This window comes from Sesamum indicum, linkage group LG8 (assembly GCF_026168435.1).
Source record: "Sesamum indicum cultivar Baizhima isolate 11 linkage group LG8, ASM2616843v1, whole genome shotgun sequence".
NCBI classification, from domain to species: Eukaryota; Viridiplantae; Streptophyta; class Magnoliopsida; order Lamiales; family Pedaliaceae; genus Sesamum; species Sesamum indicum.
The window spans coordinates 23,237,423-23,259,715 of record NC_142664.1 but is presented as its reverse complement, the minus strand read 5'-3'; the positions used below and the strand labels follow the sequence as shown (position 1 = coordinate 23,259,715).

General features: G+C 31.0%; 3 protein-coding genes across 4 annotated transcripts; 1 reads left to right on the top strand and 2 right to left on the bottom strand.

Moving 5' to 3' along the window:
* Positions 1–96: 96 nt before the first annotated feature.
* ER-ANT1 (endoplasmic reticulum-adenine nucleotide transporter 1) lies at positions 97–4,162 on the top strand. Its single transcript, XM_011088618.3, has 4 exons — positions 97–397; positions 1,186–1,473; positions 2,595–2,966; positions 3,379–4,162. The coding sequence occupies exons 2-4, from the start codon at positions 1,216–1,218 to the stop codon at positions 3,685–3,687; spliced, it is 939 nt and encodes a 312-aa protein (XP_011086920.1). The 5' UTR covers positions 97–397; positions 1,186–1,215; the 3' UTR covers positions 3,688–4,162.
* A 491-nt stretch (positions 4,163–4,653) lies between these two features.
* LOC105168511 (uncharacterized) lies at positions 4,654–6,046 on the bottom strand. The gene is made up of 3 exons (XM_011088617.3): positions 5,544–6,046; positions 5,345–5,430; positions 4,654–5,150 (listed from the first exon to the last, which is right to left on the bottom strand). Exons 1-3 carry the CDS (start codon positions 5,851–5,853, stop codon positions 4,866–4,868), a joined length of 681 nt encoding a protein of 226 aa, XP_011086919.1. The 5' UTR covers positions 5,854–6,046; the 3' UTR covers positions 4,654–4,865.
* A 6,856-nt stretch (positions 6,047–12,902) lies between these two features.
* On the bottom strand, positions 12,903–22,216 carry LOC105168510 (agamous-like MADS-box protein AGL8 homolog). 2 transcript variants are annotated; one of them, XM_011088616.3, is made up of 9 exons: positions 22,009–22,216; positions 21,696–21,902; positions 18,163–18,241; positions 18,009–18,073; positions 17,679–17,778; positions 15,558–15,599; positions 14,443–14,484; positions 14,140–14,294; positions 12,903–13,394 (listed from the first exon to the last, which is right to left on the bottom strand). In XM_011088616.3, the coding sequence occupies exons 2-9, from the start codon at positions 21,878–21,880 to the stop codon at positions 13,289–13,291; spliced, it is 774 nt and encodes a 257-aa protein (XP_011086918.1). In that variant the 5' UTR covers positions 21,881–21,902; positions 22,009–22,216; the 3' UTR covers positions 12,903–13,288. The 2 variants fall into 2 exon arrangements, with proteins under 2 accessions (XP_011086918.1, XP_011086917.1); XM_011088615.3 differs by lacking the exon at positions 22,009–22,216 and having other exon boundaries at positions 21,696–21,989.
* Between the last annotated feature and the right edge of the window lie 77 nt (positions 22,217–22,293).

Genomic DNA, 22,293 nt, shown 5'->3' with positions numbered 1-22,293 from the left:
AGGGCATTGTTGTAACTTATCCTAAAATTTAACGTGAGGGAATAGATTAGAGAGAGAGAGAGAGAGAGGGGAAAGGCATAAAGATTTCTTGGTAGCATTGAGGAGGTGCAAAGTGTATTAATCCTTGTATTTTTCATACTTTGGAAAATTATTTCTTTCTCATTCACATTTTGGAAATTAGAGAACCAGAAGAATGAAATCAGGCGCGAACTCATCTTCACGAAATTTTAGAATTTTAAGGTCCATTTATTTTGAGAGTGAGGACAAAAGAAAAAGGAAAAAGGAAACTGGAACAAGACAATATATAAATTTAACCCCCTTTTTTTGTTTCAAGAAAAAAGGGCAGCAGAAGCGAATTTGTGCAAGATTCTCTCTTTTATCGTACCCTTTGCCCCAAGTAAGTTCTTTCTGTCTCTCTCTGCTTTTAATTTTTGCGTGAAATTTGTGCATGTATTGTATGTATTATTGTGTATGATTTTATAATTAGACGGAATTTGATTTTGGGGAAACGCGAAAGATGCAGATGCAGGAGCCCCTTTCGATTTTTGTGCTCTGGGGAAGGGTATATGGTATTTTTTTTACTTAACTAATTCAAATCTTGTGGTATGGTCAAGGTCCCGCGTATTGACAAGCTTTCTGTGGTAATTAACTATTCGTGTTATTTTAATGGAGAATTCTGAGATTGAATTAGGATTTGGGGATTTACAAATAGTGTTTCCTGATGACAGATGCTTGCAAGTCAATTCTTGTTGACTGGAGGAGGTAGTTGGCATTTATATTGTTTGAAACTATCTTAAGGAGAGTCAGCGGTAGCTGTTGTTGGACTGAACTAATGAATCCTTCGCTTTGTTTTGTATTATTCCATTTTCGTTTACCACGAAAGTGTCCTTCTTGTGTATATTGGATATGGAATGGAAGTTCAAAGTGGATAGTTGGCTTCTTTGTCTCCCTTAGGGTATTTGTGATTTGTGAATTTGGAATATCAAGTTTTTATGTCATCAATGTCTTTATGTATTCTTATTTTCTGTTAATATTCTGTGGTTTCATTACTCTTTTGTCTGAATCAATTTCATTTTGCTATTTACATGAGTAAAGTTCCATTAACAAAGATGAAATTAGTATATGAAAGGCTAGAAAGCTCTCTGTTTGTAGTTATGGATATATGCTTGTGATAATTTTATCCAGGACTAAAGACGGAAGGGGCAGAGGTCTACGATGGCAAACCAATCAGAGAAATTTTCTGTAGATTTTATGATGGGAGGGGCTGCAGCTGTTGTGGCAAAAAGTGCTGCAGCTCCAATTGAGAGAGTGAAGCTTTTGTTGCAGAATCAGGGGGAGTTAATGAAGAGAGGACAGCTTCAAAGACCCTATGTTGGCATTGGTGATTGCTTCAGGAGGGTTTTCAGAGAGGAGGGTGTTTCCTCCTTCTGGAGGGGCAACCAGGCCAATGTTATAAGATATTTTCCAACTCAGGTGCACTTTCACTTATCAATGCTATTTGATCTATTTCAAGTTTTTTTTGCAAAATTGCTCACTTTTTTTAATCCCAAAATTTCGGACATGATTGCAAGTAGCTGCTCTTGCATCAAACTGCATACATATCTATTTTTGAGTTTTGTATTTTATGTCAAAATCAGTTAATTATTCTGGAAGATGTTTGATTGTGGTACATTAACTTGGAGAAAATTCTGCCTTTAAAATTGTGTATTTTTAAATTATCTATCAATCCATCATACTTGGTGTCTGAATTGTGCTCAGATTTATAAAAGTTTCCCATTTTTATTTCTCCTGTGCTAAGTTGATGTAATATGGGGGGAAAATTGAACTAAAATGCTATTATATTCAGATTGATATGTAATATTTCACACCTCGCCCATCCATGTTTCAAATCTCTTATTCCTCTTTTGAATAACCAAAAATTTGTGGTTCACTCTTTCCTGAAATCATTGTTGCTCCTTGAAAGCACCCTAGCTATGTACTTATCATACTTCATTTTATTTGTGAGAAGAATTTCAGCAGTATCTTTTGTTCGTTAATACTTCATCACTGTAACCTTCCTTGAGAATGTACCTTTTGTTAGTTTATCCATCTCATTTCACTACATTTCTCATTAGGAGTTGTTTCATTTGTAACTCCATTGAGTTTCTTGTAACGAGTATATACCTTGTTGAGCATATGGTTTCATTTTCCTATATTGTAGAGAACAAGGTAGGATGATATACACTGAGATCAGATAGTAGATCATTTTTTGGAAACTTGACTCTTGATAGTTTGCTGTAGTTTTGCTATCACGGCATCTGCAATACAACATTTGTTCTTTTCTGCTCATCTTCGTACTCTAACCCTTACATCCCAGTATGTTGCCAGATCTTATGTAGACGCTATCTTCAAGAATCAAATTAATTATAACTAAATTGCCCTGAGCATTTGTTGCTGCCCCCACCCCCTACCCCACTGATGAACAGGTGTTTTATTTTAGGAAAGGATGTCTCTAATTTATCAACATCTAGAGGACTTAGAACAAAAGTTTATCATGTTAATGATGTTGTAGCCCTTTGTTTTTCCTTCCTGAGGTGTCATATTATTTTCCACAGGCTTTCAACTTCGCATTTAAGGGTTACTACAAAAGCCTCTTTGGATGTTCAAAGGAGAAAGATGGATACTGTAAGTGGTTTGCTGGAAATGTTGCTTCTGGAAGTGCTGCAGGAGCCACCACCTCATTATTTCTTTATCACCTGGATTATGCACGAACTCGTTTGGGCACAGATGCTAGGGAGTGCCCCATCAGTGGGAAACGGCAATTTAATGGGCTAATAGATGTTTACCGTAAAACCTTGTCTACTGATGGAATTGCCGGTCTCTATCGAGGATTTGGGGTCTCAATATTTGGAATTACTCTTTACCGAGGAATGTACTTTGGTATCTATGACACCATGAAACCTATTGTTTTGGTTGGACCAATTCAGGTGAGTGGATTTCATTTAGTATATCATGTTGTGCTTCAATTTATCCCTAGTGAGGTATTTTTGCATTTAAGTTTATTCTATAAGGCTGGGTTCCTGAGGACATATGACCATGCGGGAACTTTGTATGTGGTATGAAACCTGATGAATTGAGCCTATTTTAAAAATTTCTTAGAACTATATGCTTTTCTGAATTGTGATAATTTAAGAATTTTTAATAAGGACCTGATATGTATACCAAGGAAAATCAGAAAAGGAACCAAGAAGCTTACTTAATTGATGACTCAGTACTATGTGCTAATATACTCACAGTTTACCCATCTGTTTGGTCATTATTTGTTTCTATAACTGTTTTGCTTGCAATGTCTTTCTGTGCTAGTTTAACAGGAGGTTCACCAATAATTCAAATTTGCAGGACAACTTTTTAGCTAGCTTTTTCTTGGGGTGGAGTGTGACCACTGTTTCTGGAGTCTGTGCCTATCCGTTTGACACTCTACGGCGGAGAATGATGCTAACTTCTGGACAACCATTGAAGTATCGCAGTGCCATGGATGCATTCCTTCAAATTATTCGCACTGAAGGTTTTGCAGCGCTGTTTAGAGGAGTTACAGCTAATATGCTACTTGGTGTGGCTGGGGCTGGAGTACTTGCTGGATATGATCAACTGTACAGAATTGTATATAGACCTCATTATAGCTTCAACTCTCAGAAAGCCTTCAAATAAGTAATGTGAAGACTGTTATGATAGTTGTTTCACAGTGTTGATACTAATTAAGTGAAGCGTAAATGGTTATTAAAAAACACAGAAAGAAGTCATGTGCAGTGTTGGACAACAGCAAGGACAGGTAAAGAAAGAACGTGTACAGAGTATAGACAAACCAAGATAGCTGCTCAGGGAAAAATGGAAGATTTGAATATCTCCATATCCATAGCACCCAAGTTAAGAAAACAGGTATTTGTTGGCAGATACAGACGTTATAATCAGCAGCCAGAATAAGGTGGCGTGATGGGTGCACAGCTACAGCAGGCTTATGAAACTTATTCAATTTCTTATTTAAGTGGACAGAAGTCTCCTGGCTAGTTCATATTTGGCAACTTGGTCATCTATGCCAAAGCATAGATGAGAACATGTAATAAAGAAAAAAATAAGTTTTGTATCATCTGTACAGTTCATTTAATGCAAATATTCATTTCACACACCATTTGGATTTAACTTCAGATTTGTTGTCACAAGAATTCAAATTTCTAGATATTCATTTTTGGTCATTGTACTGATATGAAGTTATTGTTAACAGTGACATGTGAGATTTGCTAATGTCAGAAGAAGCATTCTTCCATTTTTATTACAATTTTTTTGGCAGTTTATGATTCTCCATTGCAGCAAGAGGATGCAGAATTGCCTAGAAAGCTTTTATGATATGAGAAGTGGCACTATTTTGCTGCTTTGATGTGGTAAGCTTTTTATTAACTACTCTTTCCTGTTCTTACCATTGAACCTGACTAATTGAGGTGCCAAACTACAACGTGCTTGAAATACAGTTTCTTTATCTCTTTTACCTTAAATTTCTGGTTTTTATCACTAAACATTTCCAACCCTCTGCCTTCAAATTAATTCACTTGCTGTTGCAGTTTCTTGGCTCAGCATGTGTGTAATAATATTGATATTAAGGTACGAGCATGAGAAATTAAATTACTTTAATTTTTTATTGAATGAAATATTCATCTGGAAATTCTGTGCCACAAAAATGCTGTAATTATAAACCAGTAGATTGTGGATTGTGCTCCTTTTTTGTTTTATACAATTGGTTTCCTTTCAGGTAACATGCGTAGAACAATATGCATTTTGCTCCCATAAAAAGCCCTGTGCACATCAAAGCTCAAATTATCAAGATAACCATATTGTCAGGCTAGAAGCCAAAAGTTCTTGTGACGTTTTGTGGTGATCAAATATCCTCCATATTTCCTGCTTTTCCTTCTCACTGCAATTGTCATGCAATTAGCATTTTGTATGCAGTAATCGACAACCCTGCTCCGAGTCCTTTTGCTTACCCAGATCATCTGCAGGCGCCTTAAAAACGACTGCCTTCGGTGTCCCAGAACCAGCAGTGAGGCCTGTAATCGCTTTGCTTCTTCAACAATTGTTGGGCCCTTTTGCTTTCCTTCTCGAACTGCCATCTCTACACGCACCTAGTTCATGGTAAAAGAAGCATCATATAGCATGAACTGCATTTTCTTATTGTTCTTTAGCATGAAATTATTCATATTTTGCATTACACCTCATTTCACTTGTTGCATCTAAATAAACAGAGTGATAGACCGGGTAGTGCAAAATCTTGACTCAGGAGCATTGTTTTACTCTTGCAATTTGGTGCAATACTCACCTCAGGTCTTTTTAGTTGACAAGTATTTCTTGTGGAGCGAAGAAGATCATATGCCCTTTGATCAACTTCCCCATCCATTTTTCCATCTGGGAACATGTATTGTTTTGTCCGAGGTAAGTCACAGGTGTTGTAATTATTGTGAAACAATATAATGATGTCCATTAGTTGAGAACAAAGAAGAGAAAATATGTGCTAGTACCTTGTTTGGCAACATGTAAAAGAATAATTGTGTCCTGGCTTTGAACAGTGTGCGACAACGCCCACTCCAGAGCCCCTTTAGCTTCCGGGCTGGAATCAACTACAACCATGACTCTGTTCCCAGATTCAGACTCGGGCAAGTAATTATTGAAGCTGAATTCCTGGATTTCATTCGGGATCTCAGACTTCTCTTCTGCTTTAATGAAACTGGCAGTTTTCTTGTATTGCTGAGAAGGCGAACGCACTCGGACTCGAGAACGGATGCTCACACGAACACTCGTTGCAGCACGATTCATGCACAAGCCCGGCATCCTTGTTTTGATTTCAGGTGTGCTATAAACCCTCTCCGAAATGTGTTGTCTGTGTATTCTACTCACCTATGCATATGCTCAAGTCCCACATACATGTAGATATATATGGTTGGAAGGAATCTAGAGAGAGAGAGAGAGAGAGAGAGAGAGAGAGTCCAGGACACGGTTGCCCCTTAAATTAATAGGTCTAGCAATCTTAAAAAGTTCATGGAGATCATTTTCCTGCTTCTGTTTGTCTTTTCCTTCTATTTTCTGTGGTGGGGTCTTCAACGTGCCTACCATGATGTAAGAATGACCCTTATTAGACCTGTTGTTGAAATGAATGCTGTGCTACTTCATAACGAAAATGACCTTATTTAGATGTTTATTCCATTCTCTTTTTATTTTTCGGTGGTTGGCTGCGATGTTTATATAGCCAATAATGAAAGATTATTTTACGTTATGACATAGATTTTGTTGATAACATTACATTATCATATCATTATTGCTGTAAGTACACCCACCTTGGATAAGTATTTTCAAAACCTTATTATGCTTGAGCATTAACTTTATATGACAAACTCGTTTTCCTATGAACAGTTCGAGGTTTTTTGTCGTATACAACTGCGTGTATAATCTTAAGGTTAGGAGGGTAGAGTAACTATCTTGAACTGTATTTTGTGTATGGACTAATTTAACTGAATGAGAAGAGAATTACAAATACGGTCATCTATCAAATACTTCCTCTTGTCAGCTCATTATAGGAGGTATTTGTTAGAGGATTGTTAGTTTCAGGGGGTATTTTTAAATTTTCAAATGAGGAGAGTACTGTAATTAAGACAAATTTTAGGGACTCCATTATAATTAACTTTTTTTTACTCTCTCATCTTTTCCTTCTTTCCCTTCCTCAGAATATACTTTTTCTCTTTTAAATTTCGCAGTGCTGTCTGTGAATATATACTTGAATGTATGATAATTACCTACCATCTTTGTTTATTCAGAATGGGAAGAAAATTACGATGCAACATGTATAAACCAAAATTATATTTATTATATCGGATTAATGTTGCGTACTTGAACAAATATTGTGTGAAATCTTGGCCTAATTTGCACACGATATGAAGTGCGCTATAATTGCTAGTTATTTATTGATTTTGAGGAGGTTAGATATGTTAATTAAATTAACCTCATTTCAAAGAAAATATAACAGGAAAAAAAGAAGGGTAAACTATAATTTTTTTTATCTCAATTTACATCTTAATTATATGAAATTTGCACTTTGCCGTATATGAGAGTTTTCTTGTTGATTTTTTTGTCGGAAAAATATCATATATTGTGTATGTGTAAAAAATCTCACTAGTTCTTAAATATCACACGAGTATTGCATGTGATTTTTTTTGACAAAAGAAAAAAAAAATTGGTTGAAAAATAATTATGAATGGTGAGTTAAAAAACAAAAAGATATTAAATTAGAAGATGAAAAATATTGTTTTCCCATAAATTTAAACACACGGAAATTAGGTATGCCGCCACTGCAAGTCTAAAATAATGGTGAATTGATTTGGTCAAAATGTTGGTGTCGGATAGACGTGCTTATAGTCGTTGCTTATTTAAGAATTCTTTGTCCAAATCTGGAAAATTTCTTTGACAAATGGGAGTTGCATGCACATCACAATCCTCTATCTACCGTTAATATTAAATGTAGCCTAGGGGATGTTTGTATTACCTTTTATTTTTATCATCATATTAAATTATAGAAAATTCTATAAGTTGAGCAGTAATGTAAATTTGGAGTGTTTAAAAATAAAGAGTTAAGTTGAAAAAATAATTTTATATTTATTTATAACTTTTGATTTAAATTAATTTAGAGGACGTGGTGTTAAGTTTACTTAAAGATCTTATAAGTTCATATATTTTGTAACATGTTTCTAGAGCTTATTTTAAAAAATAAATTTATGAAGTGTTTGGATAAAATAAGATTATGGAGCTTCTAAGATGTTACAAATAGAAAAATTGTAATTAATTTGAAGGGTTTTTGTTAAGATCTTAGAAATAAATTAGCAGTTTTTTTTTTTCTTTCAAAATGCTTATAAGCTCCTGACATCTTATTTTTATAGTTTGTAAGCTTCTTCTCTAAAAATATTTCCAAATACTTAATAAGCAGTTTAAAGCAAAATTATAAATTTAAAATAATATTTCTAATTTATTTTTAATAATAAATCAATTACCACTTATTTTAAATATTATGGGCTTATAATTCGGCTTCCTTCTGGAAAGATGTGGGAATTAGGCGGGGAAGGGATAAATGCATTTTTGGTCCTTAAATATAGTCATTAATGTGATTTTGATTTCAAATCATTTAAGATTGTAATTTTGGTTTTCAAAGTTTAATCTTTTTAGCATTTTTGGTCCTTCCGTTAACTTTTTCGTTAAATCTAACGGAAATTTCATTTAAAGTGAAAAAAATTGCTATATTCCTCCAGTTTTGTGATGTTATTCAAGTTTTAGTTCAATGCATCAATTTTTCTATTTTTTCTTCAAACTACAATTTTTGATTTATTCTCTTTTGAAATTTGAAGAAAAATAGAAAAAATGGATGCATTGAATTACAATTAGAAAAACGCCACAAAATGGGAGGAAATAAATGACATTTCTGTTAAGTTGAATGGAAAAATTAACAGAAGGACCAAAAGTGCCAAATATATTAAAGTTTAAAAACTAAAATTATAATTTGAAATTATTTGAGAACCAAAATCAGATTAGTGACTATATTTGAAAATAAAAAATGCATTTATCCCAGGTGAGGAAAGGAAGCGCATACTAGGGATGATAAATGTCCAAATTTGAGTTCATTTCTAGTCCCTCGTTTCTCGCATCAATTCCTTCCCAAGAAAGGGTAGCATTAAGTGTGCAAAACAAGGTAGAACACCCTTTACTCGATTGATAAAAAATTGTTTGTATTAATTTGTTAAATTTAACAAATTAAATTTGAACAAAAAAATTTGTTTAATAAATTTTCGAGCGGCTTGAACTTGATTTTATTAGTACAAAAATGATTAAATTATTTAACTTCGACTCATATTTGATTTGATTAAAATTTGTTTGAGCTCGATTAAATTAATAACAAACCAAATTTGGATAAACAGAATGAGATCATTTAAAAATCCACATATTCTATTCTATGAAAAATTAGGTTGAATAGATGCATGACAACTTTGAAAATAAAATCAGTCCACTAAAAATTGCATAGTAATTTATTATATGAAAAAAATTAGGTTCAAGAGTAATTTTTTTATTCAACTATAATATTTTAATGATAAATAAGGTATAATAATTTTATGCCAATTTTTAATTTTAGTTTTATTAATATATATTAAATTAAAAATGCATTACGTTAAGATATTAAACTTAGTCGATTGATTCTAGAATAAAATTTATAAATTAATCGAAATATATATCTTTCAGAATTAATAACTCCAAACTGATTTTTTAATTAATGAAGAAGGTATATACATTAATTAGTCTATACATATGTATGAATATATTATATATTTCATATAATACATACAATATCATAAAAGAATGAACAATATCATAATATTTATTATTTCTTAAAATTTATGAAGGAAGTATGTAGAAGAATTAAATCGTCTAACAATTTAATTTCAAAATAAAATAAATTTTTTCTCAGTTATAGATCATAAAAAATAATCCTGAACTGAAATGAATTTTTTTTTTTTTGAAGTGAAAGCAATTAAGTATTGTTTTGAACCATATAAATATTAAATATGTAAATCTAACAACTATCGATAATTATTATAATCATAAATTGATCATCAATATTAGATAATTATATTTAATCAGCAATTACTATTGAAGTAAAACTACACCTACTATTAAAGTACAATAGTATTTGACATGTTGGGGGATTTTGATATCCCATAACTATACGGTCATGGGTTCTAAATGAAAATCGTAGTTCTAAATGAAATACATTTTCGTGACTTTATGATGTTTACTAACCTTTCAAAATTAATTTTGTTTTGCTTCGCGTTGAATACATACGAAATATAATAATAATAAAAAAAATACTTGCTCGGTTAAGATATTTTATTATTTAGTATATGTAAAACTACAAACATAAACTTTCTTTAAGGAAAACATTAAAGTTTGATAAGATTTGTTTAATATATGCATGGTTTTTAGAAGCATTACATAAAATTTAGAAAAATTTATCTTTTAATTGTTGTTGATAATTATATATACGGACACCTCAGGTTCTTGAACCGATAACTATATTTGGGCTAATCTAGGCTGCTCCGTCCCTTGGAACCAACAAGAGGTAGTATAGGAATATCCATCAATTGTCCAACAACTACTCCTTTCGACTTGATTTTAGGCCCTGACTCACCCTTACGGAGGAACCCTTGAGTTTTTGGGATATTAAATTCTTCACTTATGTTTGCATTACTCAAGTTGATATTCTGTAACCAATTAATTGAATCGCGACACAAACTTTAAGCCAAACATATTTTTTTGAGTTGCTAATGATATGGTAGGGTGACAATTGAGAGTATTTTGAAATAATGAGATAAGAAGATCAATAGGAAATATGTAAATAGTTTTTTTTTTTTTTTAATCCATGTACACATCCATTCACATATGTTCTCAATGATTTGGAACTCAACATTTTATTGTGAAGATATTGAGTTCAAAATCCATTGAACTGTAGCCTTAGGGACAGAAAATATGTAAATAGTTGAGAACATATAATTTTCACTAATGAAATCATATGAATTACCACAATGACCATTTAATATAATTTAATAAATTTGTGTAATTTATTTGTATAGTAAATAATAAAATTACAAGGGTATTAAAATAATTTTTTATAATAAAATTACAAAAGCTTTAAATTATATGGTTAATTACACTTAGGTTCTATCTAAAAATGCAAAATTATACTTTTTTCCCAAAAGTTCCAATATTATACGTACATTCTCTTAAAAAATTCACTGTTTACACTTCATTTCCTTTTGTTATGGTTTGTACGAAAATTGATGGTGTTAGCCCAAAAAATTATATAAGTTTTTAATCTTACTCATTTAATATTTCTATTTATATTTTTGTATTTATAAGGGGATAAATGTGATATATATATATATATATATATATAACTATGCTGAAGTTTATATCACTTGTTAAGTTTATAACTATGAAAAATTATATTGACACCTCCAACACTCTGAACTATATATAATGAAATTTCACAAATTATACCTCACTTTTGCATAATTATGCAAAAGGCAAAATTACAAATTTAGTATTGTATGTACAGAGGGGTGGCAAAATCAGCTTCATAAGTATTGAATTGACAATTTTAATCCTGTAAGTTTCAATTTAGCAGTAATTTTAGTCCTTTCGACAAAAAATTGCCAGATTTTTGCCGGACAAATTTGGCCTTAGGGTTCCGGCTGCCAACCGGGCTTGAATTAAATACATAGTATCCTCATCGGATGCTGACACAAGGGGAGGGAAAAAAAAAAAAGAAAAAGAAAAAGATCCCTCTTTCACCTTTCTCTCTGTCTCTACCCATTTGAGGGGAAGTGAATAGAAATGAAAATTGTTTGAGGAGGAGTGAAATGAAAATGAAAATGATGGGTTGGCAAAGACGAAGCTTTGATTAGAAGGCCGGCGCTGGGGTCATTTGCTGGAGAGGGAGATGACAGTTTTCATCCCTCAATTTCTCTGTCTAAAATCTGATAATTTTTTGTCGAAAGGATTAAACTAAATTAAAATTTATAAGATTAAAATTGCCAGTCCAATAATTATAAGACTAATTTTTCCACACCTTATACATACAAAACTAATTTTACAATTTTGAGAAATGCAAACTACCCCTATCGTTTCTAATCAGAAAAGGAGATGGAAAAGATGAAATGACTAATATCTGCCTGCAGTAAAACAATAAACAAAAATAGAAAACACAAGGAAAAAAATTGTGTTTGTGACAGAAATGCGTTTCTAGTTTGTAGCAATAACAGAGGGTAGAGGTCGTTTCCACCCATTTGAAAATAGAGAAAGACCTCCTCTCCCTTGATAACTTCATCTCAGACCTCCCATTTTCACCCATGAAAATCACTTGAATTTTGTTCGAGATGAAGAAGTTAGGTGATGAAATTGAGAGAGTATAGAGAAGCTGAGATGAGTATGACAGTGAAAAATGGTATTAATTGCATTTTTAGTCCTGTGCGTAACTATAGACATTTGGCATTTTACTCTTGCAATTTGTCAGGGTTGTAAAAAGGTCATTTAATTTTTCTCATTTTGCGATTTTAGGACAAAATTGGCCAGAACTATGATGTCACTTTCCGCCCAACAATGAAAATTTATGCCAATTGTGTTCTTAATTACGAAGTTAAAAAAAGAAGATTATTTCACAATCCTAATAAGTTACAGAACTAAAATGCTAAAGATATATAATTATAGGACTAAAAATACAATAAAATTGTAAAAGATGATGGGACTATATATATATGGCGGATAGAAGAAGCGGGAAGAAGAATGTAATTGACTGATTAGGCACAATTACAATTTTAGTCGTATATGTTGGGGTTTGGGGGGAGGGGGTGCTATCGTTTTGTAAGTAAGTATTGACAATTATAGTTCTAAAACTTACGATTTTGTACCAATTTTAGTCTTTCCAGCATAAATCAATCGAGAATATGCCGTAGCAATTTTGTATTTTCGAACAACTAGGGTTTTTGACCAATTGAACGCCAATTTTGGACGTGGCATCTTCCATGCATGGCATTAGGTCTAGACTGTTTGGAAGGAAATTTTGAACATGTACATATAAGCACTCATTTTTTGTTTATCTTATTGTGTGACAAAGAATGCATGGGGGTGGGGGGTTTATTTCCCTCCAAAACATTAATCCTAATGCCATGAAAGTTGCCACGTTCTGAATTGGCGTCCAATTAGGAAAAAAAATCCCAGTTTACATCTTTAATTGAATTTGCAATCAATCTCTTTCAGAAAGAACAGCCTTGGGAGGGAATACAGACTACTTGTTGCAAGTACTTATATATTTATGACATTTAACAATAGTTTTGTTGGGCTAGATAAATATATATATGTATATATGTCCGTACAGAAACTAGTAGAATCTTACAATACACAGATTTGAATTCCCTCTTTAGTTAATGGTAATAAGGCTAGATTAACAGCACGGAATTCCTTCACTTTCCTCTTATTCATAAAGATAACTAGGCAACTATACTACAGATTTTTGCTCTATTTTCTTTTTCTTTTTTCTTCCCTTCACTTTAGATAGTTTCAGCTTCTTGTTACATCTTCCTCAGATGCAGCATACAGATTATCGACTATCGACATTGCAGCAGATAAAATTAGGACTCCGTGCAGCAAATAAGACAATGGCCAAATCCCTCTATTTTTATCCATGTAACATCCATGGCGGTATAACTGAATTAGATGACTGATTTTGGCGTTGAGTAGCTTCAACCTCTCCGTTGTTCTCTCCTGGGCCAAGGTATATTTCACTGCATTATGCAAATGAAGTTCAGCAAGAAACGATAAAGAATCGGGATCGAAGGGCTAATTCAATTATATTACTTTCTTGTATAAATTGCACTGTGAGGGTCACTTTCTTACAGTAACATATATGACTCGTACCATGTTGTAGTATAAGTTAGATCGGTGTCTAATTCTGTAACTTTTATCCTATGTAAACTCAAGTACGCTGCTGCAATAACGTTGTTTTCTGCTAATAAGTTACTAAAAATGTGTAAACTTATATATTTTTGTGTAGAGCTTTATATTTCATGAAGAATCCAACATGCATGAACATATATTTCATTGGTCGTCCCAAAAATATGTTAGCACTTAATAAAAGTTAGCATTAAGTTGTAAATGGAATATGAAGATCTGATCTATATGCCAAATAATAATAACAATATGCAACTTGCATATGATTTATCTGATATTAGCAGTTGTTTCGAAATATTCATATTTGATGTTGCACAGCAGAAGATAATTCTTATGTTGCGACAATTGTATGGATCATAGTTTAGAACAAAAGGAAAAGGAAAACGAACATATTGATGAAGAATGATAAAATTATGCAGACTTTCTGTTAATGATTTAGAGTTAAAAACTTAGAATTCTGCTATTAACTTAAATAAATCCAGTGAGCATTGTGTTTAATTTGCTTCTGAAAATTATTTCCGAAAGAATTTAAGGTAAAAACCACCTTCCATACTGAAAATTTTCCTAGGTTGTACGTACCTTACATTCACGGAGCTCAAAGGCTGTGCTACATCGAAACAAGAAGTGTTCAAGTCCTGGTTCTGCTGTGGTAGACCGAAATGGGAAGAGTTGAGATCATGGTTTTGTTGTTCCCATGTAGTGGTTCGAGCTGATTCTTTTTCCCTCTCTTTGATCTGTATAATCAATGCCAAACTTGATCTGATTAACGCGTAAAAAGCAACTTGCCATTTGTCGTTACTCACGTCGGATCGATGATTGCAGACAAATAAAAGCAACAACATAAATAGCATCAGATACATAAGTCTAAGTTAGAGGTGTTACCTTTTTTGCAAGCAAGTTGTTCTGCTCCTGCAATGCCTTGTCCTGATCATATCATGACATTGGGTGGTAAATTTGTCGCAGTAATGGATTTCACATGATAACTTCTATATGCTTGTTGGAGATTGATCAAGTTTTTAGCCTACGGCCATCGATCAGTAAATAATATTGTCGTTCAATATTATGCTCCGCAAAAGTTATTTGAAGGACCACATAATCAGTTACTCAAATTTCATTTTCTTCTCATGACTCGCTACAAAAAATGACTCAATAACTACGAAAAAATTTCATGCTAAAAATTAGCGACGAACTAATTAATTAGCAAGTAGTACTTTCGTTGCTAATCCATATTATTTAATATATATTTTAAACAATACTTTAGTAAATAATGTAACAAATAAATTTATTGTATTAAATAACGTAGATTAGCAACAAAAAATCTTATTTGCTAATTAGCTCCACGTTAATTTTTTCTATTGCTTTTGAGTCATTTTCTTATAGCGAGCAACCAAAAATACGAGAAGTAATATAGGGCCACCGAAGTTCAGGGGCGATTGAAATCAAAGTATTCTCGTGCCAACGTCAATTCCATCTTCCTCTTTTTGCCTTATGGGAGTGTCTGGATAATTGTTTCCTTCTACTCTAAAAGCACAAGTTATTAAAGGCAGGATTATCAAATATTAGGTTTAATTGCCTTTTTAGCTATGTAATTATATTCCGTTGGCATTGTAACCTGTTAGAATTAGAAAATAGTTGTTCACATTTTTTAATTTATGATTTTAGAACAAAATCGGCAGGAGGAATGACATTATAATTTTGGCCAATTTTGTCCTAAAATCACAAAATTAAAAAAAGTGAAGAATCATTTTACAAGCTGACAAATTATAGAACTAAAGTGGCAAATGACTATAATCACAGAACTAAAAATGCAATTAAGACTAAATATTAAGGTTGTGTTAGGCTTTAATTTCAAAGAACATGGTTGCTTTTATTTTTCTAGAATTTTTTTTAATGACTGAGTTAAAGACCTATTTCTACATTCTCAAAAAAATGATATATTTGCAAGCAAGTGTAAAATATTTGATCTCTAATAACATAAAAAAGTGAAGAATTCATACCTTTTTCTGAAGCTCGGAAATTGATTCGTTCATGATTTGGTTCTGCATGCATGTAATGTAAGAAGCTAATGTCAGCGACTAATTATACACTTATGCTTACCTAATTATTTTCAGATGCATGTAATGTAAGGAAATTGTAATTTTACATTTTCAAAAGGGTTTACGTATAATTATCCGTCTCTCCATATATATATATATTTGCTAGACATTTATACTTATTTTTCAAAATAATTCTTTGTTAACTATATTTGTAAATTTTCTTTAGTAGTTATTCTTCAATAATCTTCGTATATAGAAATTAAAGTTGTATTTATTGTCTTTATGAAATTGTTTACAGAAAAAGATTGAGATTTTCAAAATTTATGTAGTAGTTTGAACAGAGTTATGTGCATGCATGCCAAGAGGTTATATAGCTAGTTTTGGAGTTTTTGAAGATAATATTAAGATCATTTACTTGAGTTAATTAGATCCATTATCATAATTCTTTAATATGATTAATCTTAATTTCATTATAAATAATTAAACTTTATAATTTCTATAGATCTGGGTCATCACAATCACCTAGTTTTGCACTGAGCGATAATGACTTTGCCCTGTGGTGCTCGCTCTCATCGCCCCTCTTTATTGGGGGCGGCATTGCTCCCTTCTATTAGGAGTTGGAAGAGCGGCAAAGGGCACCGGGGGGATCGGGGTAGGGGATTAATTTTAAAAAAAAATTATATTATATAATAATTTTAGTTTATAATTATGTACATACTTACATATAATTTTTGTTGCCAAGTCAATGCTTAGGTGGCAGAGTACTTTTAAAAATATGCAGAGTCAGCAAACTTTTCAATTTAAAAAATCCTAAATTTGTCCACCTCAACAAATTCTAACCACTTTTTAAAATTCGATGGCCGAAATTCTGTAATTGCAAAAAAAAAAAAAAAAGGGTATTAATTGCCACTTCTATATCTATAGTTCTTATTTTGCCACTACGCCTTATATACGGGACAATAAATACAATTAAACCTAAAATCTAATATAAGATTAATGATCAACAATAACATACTATTCATTTTAATCTTATAAGAAACCCAAATTTGAAACTCGTTTTATTGTTAACAACTTACATTTTCATTTTGCTATTTTTCGTCCAAAAGTAGAATATTGAAAAAAATTGCTTTCGTGGACCGACAACAAAAGAAATAATCAAGAGTGAAACAAAATTAGTACCCTATTTCGAAATCATTTTGTATAGATTAATTAAACAATTAATGTTGAATTCAAATCGTAAAATTGAGTTGATGGTATATTTGATTTATATTATTGCTTTTGAAAAGATTATTATAACTATAAACCTTAAAGTTTTACATTTATAAACACGATATTAATATTACTTTGGAACTTCATTTTTTCATGTATGACCAATTTAAAACTATATAAAATATGTAAAACTATTAGAAGCTCGCTGTATTTTTAATTTTCTGTATTATTTAAAAATTGAATTTTTATTCTTAATATTACAGTCCAATAGTTTTTGAATAATTAATTGCCAATTTATATCTTTATTATCTTTTTAATCTTTACCGAATAGTCCATTCTTTAAAAGACATGACAAATTAATTTATTAGATTTAATCATTAGAAAGACAATGATCTAATGATTAAAAAATAATGTGAGAATTATTAAATGTTTTAATAAATTTAGTCCATTCTTTTCATAGCAAATAATGTACAACACCTGCACAATATCCTTTGAGAAACAGATTTTGTACATTAACATAACAAACAATTACTTTCCTAAAAAAAAAAAACAAAAAAAGATTGAAATCGTAAAAATTAAAAGACACATACCCCAAATGACCTAAGTGACGAGATTAAAAATAAATTTAGACCTAAATAAAAGATGAAACTTTAACGTATACCAATTGACATAATGTTCAGGAATTATTTTTGGAAAATTAATAATTAAATGGATAGGGTCTATGCCAAGCCTCCCATTTAGGCACAAATGGCTCCAATAAATTATATATATATATGTGTACCAAGTGACATAACTAAGAATGCATTCTTGCCCTACAATATATATATATATATATATATATATATATAGCATAAGAATTAAACTAATTAATACCTTGCGAGTCCGAATATGTTTGAGGGAAACATCAAGTTGATGTTCCAAGTTGTGCAGCTCCTTCATGCTTAAGTTATCCAGCTCTTCTCCCATATAATGCCTGAAATATATATATATATATATATCAAGAAAACAAAGACTAGGATTTATTGACTTTGTTCGCGTAAGAGAAAAATGCAATATTTTTGTTTTGTAACTTAGATTATTTAATATTTTCATCATTTAACTTTCTAAAAGGTTTGAGGACGAAAACGCCAAATAATGTAAATTATAGGACCAAAAATACATTTAAGTCGGAAAAAAAAAGACAAGTGAAAACCTGGATCTGACCTTTGATTTTTCTGCAAAACCTCTATTCTAGCCTTAAGCTTTGCATGTTCCAAAGTCCAGCTTACCTGTGTCAAAATATATAGTTAATTATAACGAAGAATTATATATATTGGTAAACAAGGGATTATAATATGAAATTTCAAATTTGGTGTACTGGTGATTCAAGTTCTGGCTCTTTCAGCTGCCTTTCAGCATATGAATATCTTTCATATCGTTCCAGGATCCTTTCCATGCTGCAAATAAACAACGGACGTCCAACTATATGGTTACTACTCATAAAATTATCAATATATTTAATATATATTCATCAACTAATTGGATCATATATTTTAACTAAATCAGCACTATAAATAAATTGGATCATCACAAATTAAATTGAAATAATATGTCGTCAATCGTCAAAGGAAAATTAATTATTTCTAACAACGTTCTCGATTTCACATTTATATATAAACAAGTTAACCAAATGTATTCACCATCAAATCATGTTCACATGCACCGGAAGAATTTTAATATTTAACAAGTAGCCGTATTAAATAATTATTGATCACGACTACGCAATGGTTGTTGGCCGTAATTTTTGCGAAGGTGGCTAAAACATTTGCCATGGCTAGAAGCCATGACAAATATTCTGACCAAGACTCTTAGTCGTGGCAAATAATTTTTCTATAGTAGAAAAACTATTTTTTTGTATCAATTTTATTTAACCGTAATTAATAGCAGTCATTTACTATAATTTTTAGTCAATTAAGCCATTACTATTGTAGCTAATAGTAACTTTTTTCTAGTGACTTTTATCTTCAAATTTTGTTTAACAGGATATATTCTCTACATTTTAGATAATATTTTCTCAAAACAAAAATAAATCCAAGCACATATAGAATATTTTCTTTTATGCACTTTATCCGTAATATTTTTTTTCTAAAGCTTCACTAATATTGAGGTAAAATTAGGACATTTAATTATGTTGCCATATATAATATAATATCTATACTATATTATAAAAGAAAATTATTTTAATTCATTAATTTTTGGATAGTCATATTTATCCTTTAATTTGTTTTTTTCTCTCTCTATCCGCTCGATGTATCTCTTGTTTTACAGATTTCTTTCTTTCTTCTCTCTTCACACCACATTTGTTTCTTTTGATTATTTTTTTTTCCTATTTGCCTTACATCACGTTTTTTTTATATGCTGGCGAGACATTTGTACGGCGGCAACTAGCTATTCTGAATTAAAAGCTTTAACATTAGTCAAGAGGACATTATAATGCTCTCCTGAAAGCCTTAACTTTTGCTCCAAAGGAGTTTACAACGACACTTTTGTAGGAAAGTGAAAAAGGTTCACAATGCAACTAATTAAACCACGAGGAATTTGCTATACTATGATATATATGAAAAATAGATTAAAAGATTAAATAGTTTCGATTTTATAGTGTAATACATCAGACATCACATGCAAACATAGGAATATTATGAAAAAATTTAGCCCAATCAAATGACGAATTAATGATGCATATAAAGTGTTTGGTAATTGTTTTAGAAATAAAACTCTAAAACTAAGATGTTAAAGGCTTACGAACGGTTTAACAGTAGGAAAAGAAATTGTTAACCTATGTATAAGATCTTAATTAACAAATTTCTTAAACTTTGAGGATGTTTGGTCGAGCTTATAAGCTCCTTGAAGATGTTTGAAAGCTGATAAGTTCTTGAAAAACCGTTTGGCACATTTCGTTTGAAGAGCTTATAAGATATTAAAATAAAATATTTGGATTTTATAACCTATTTAATCCAACTATTTTTAAATTATTTTATAAGCTTTGTAATCTTAACATCCAAACGACCAAAAAACACACTCATAATTTTTTTATTATTTCATTTTTACACTTTACATAATTGATGTTTTTTTTCCTAAAGCAAAATTATCTATTTATATGATTTTAAATTATAATAGTTTGATGAAATTTGCAATCATTATTACAGTATGAAAAAATTATTATGTCGAGCACTCTAATATCATATAAACTCTACCTCTTATTTATCCCAACATTTTGAGAGCTTATTTTTAGAATAAGATCCGATATTTTTAAGCTCTTAAAATATCATATAAGATGAAAAAGCTTATAAGATGTTTCAAATAAACTTATACAAATACCCTCTTAATTAATCACAATTTGGTCATTACTAACATCTCTATAATCTTATTTTATCCGAAAAAATTCATGAAATTATTTTAAAAATAAAATTTAACATCTTATTGTAGCTCCATAATCTTATTTTTAAAACAAATAACATCATAAAGACTCTAAAAATATCTTATAAGATTTCCAAACTCATAAGATCTTTTACATAAGTTTAGCCAAACATCCTCTAAGTGTATAAGATGGAATGCCTCTCTGTTCGATCGGAGGTGATTTTAAAATATAATTAAGGAGAAAATTTTTAGAAAAATTATTCACCAAGAATAATTATTTTAAAAATAAAAAAAAATAGTTGAAATGAGAAAATAAAGTTAATAAAATGTAACAAAATAATAAATTAATTTGATAAAATAATACTTAATCAGCATCACTGATATAGATATATACCACATATATAATTAAAGCTGGTAGACTTTGTACCTTCAATTAAAAAAAGGAAGCAAAGGTACATATTAATTACAAGTGTACGGAAATACTTAAAATCCTTAAATTTTAATTCTATCATATTTTCATGTAAAATAAGATATAAAAAAAGTTTAAAATATGTACAATTATTATATCTTAGGCTGTGTATAAATCAACCTGAAAACCCTACGTATATAATTTCATGATAAATAGTAGAAGCTAGCTAGGATGTAATTATCCTTTCTTGATGCAACATTTCATGCACGTAACTAAATAATTTTTCAAAATTGAATAGTTTATGTAACATATATTATGTTAATTCCAAAATTATTAAATAAAGCAAATTAAAATAAAAAAAGGGGGGATTTGCATGAAAGTGAAAATTTATTGAAAGTAGTGGTAAACAATCAGAAACTGCAAAAAGCCAGCTTGAAAGTGATGTCAAATTCTATGTATATGTACTGTATCTATCTCGTAGTGTGTAAGAATTAAGATTAGTTTCTGTACTGTCTCAAATAACAAGAGAGAGATACAGACAGTAATTTTGAAGAACGTAGAAGAATGAAGGGCCGTCTTTAGGGATCTAAACAAGAATATATACATACAACCCAAAAAACCCTGAAAAATTACAACACAGAGATGATAAAGATAATATTCCACAGAAATATACATACACAAAATACGTGTGTACGTACACTGATGAAATGGTTTTTGAGGAAGAGAATTGAAGTAAAATCTAATTTTCTGATCAGCCAATTAGATGCAGAAGATGATAAAATATTAACCTAGCAAGCAAGATATTTGAAATAATGAAATATAAAAACTTAAATCAAGAAATGAAAAAAAAACATATATATATACATATATTGCATGTAGCTAAGAGGGGAGAGAAAAAGAAATATTTTCTGATAATTAAACTAACCATATTGCAAGAATTAAAGAAAAGAAAAAAACCATATTGTAAGAACAGTAGGAAGAAAAAGAAGTATTATTACTGTAAAATCCAACTTGCAGAAATTCCCGAAAAAACAGAAAAAAGTAATGATGATGATGATGAAGAACAAGTATGTAAGAAAGAATACCAAGAATCAGTAGCATATTCAAAGAGCTTTCCTTTGGTAGAGAAGACAATCAAGCCCACATCGGCATCGCAGAGCACTGAGATCTCATGAGCTTTCTTGAGAAGCCCTGATCGCCTCTTCGAAAATGTCACCTGCCGATTGATCTTGTTCTCGATTCTCTTCAGCTGAACTCTTCCTCTCCCCATTTAATTTCTTCTAATTGATTTCCTTTTTTTTTTGTCCCAACAAACAAACCCTTAATCTCTTACATATATACATATATCTTCAAGAAAGCTATATATATATCATCAAATGATGAGTTTCAATTATATACCTGTCTCGTTTTTACTGTTTCTATATACATGCGCTGTCTGTCTTCCCACCACTCAGATATTTTCTTTCCACACACACATATATGTATATATGGGGTAAAGCTTTGTATTATGTCTCCTTTGACTGTCTTTCTCTGAATGTGTATATATATGTACACAGACACACACAGTTGTGCGTGTTTTTGTGTTTGTGTGTGTGTGGGTGGGTGGGTCGGAATGTACGTAGGTTGATAAGTAGTTTCAGATTTGGGGATGAGTGGTATTGGGAAAACCAGGGCGGTTTCGTC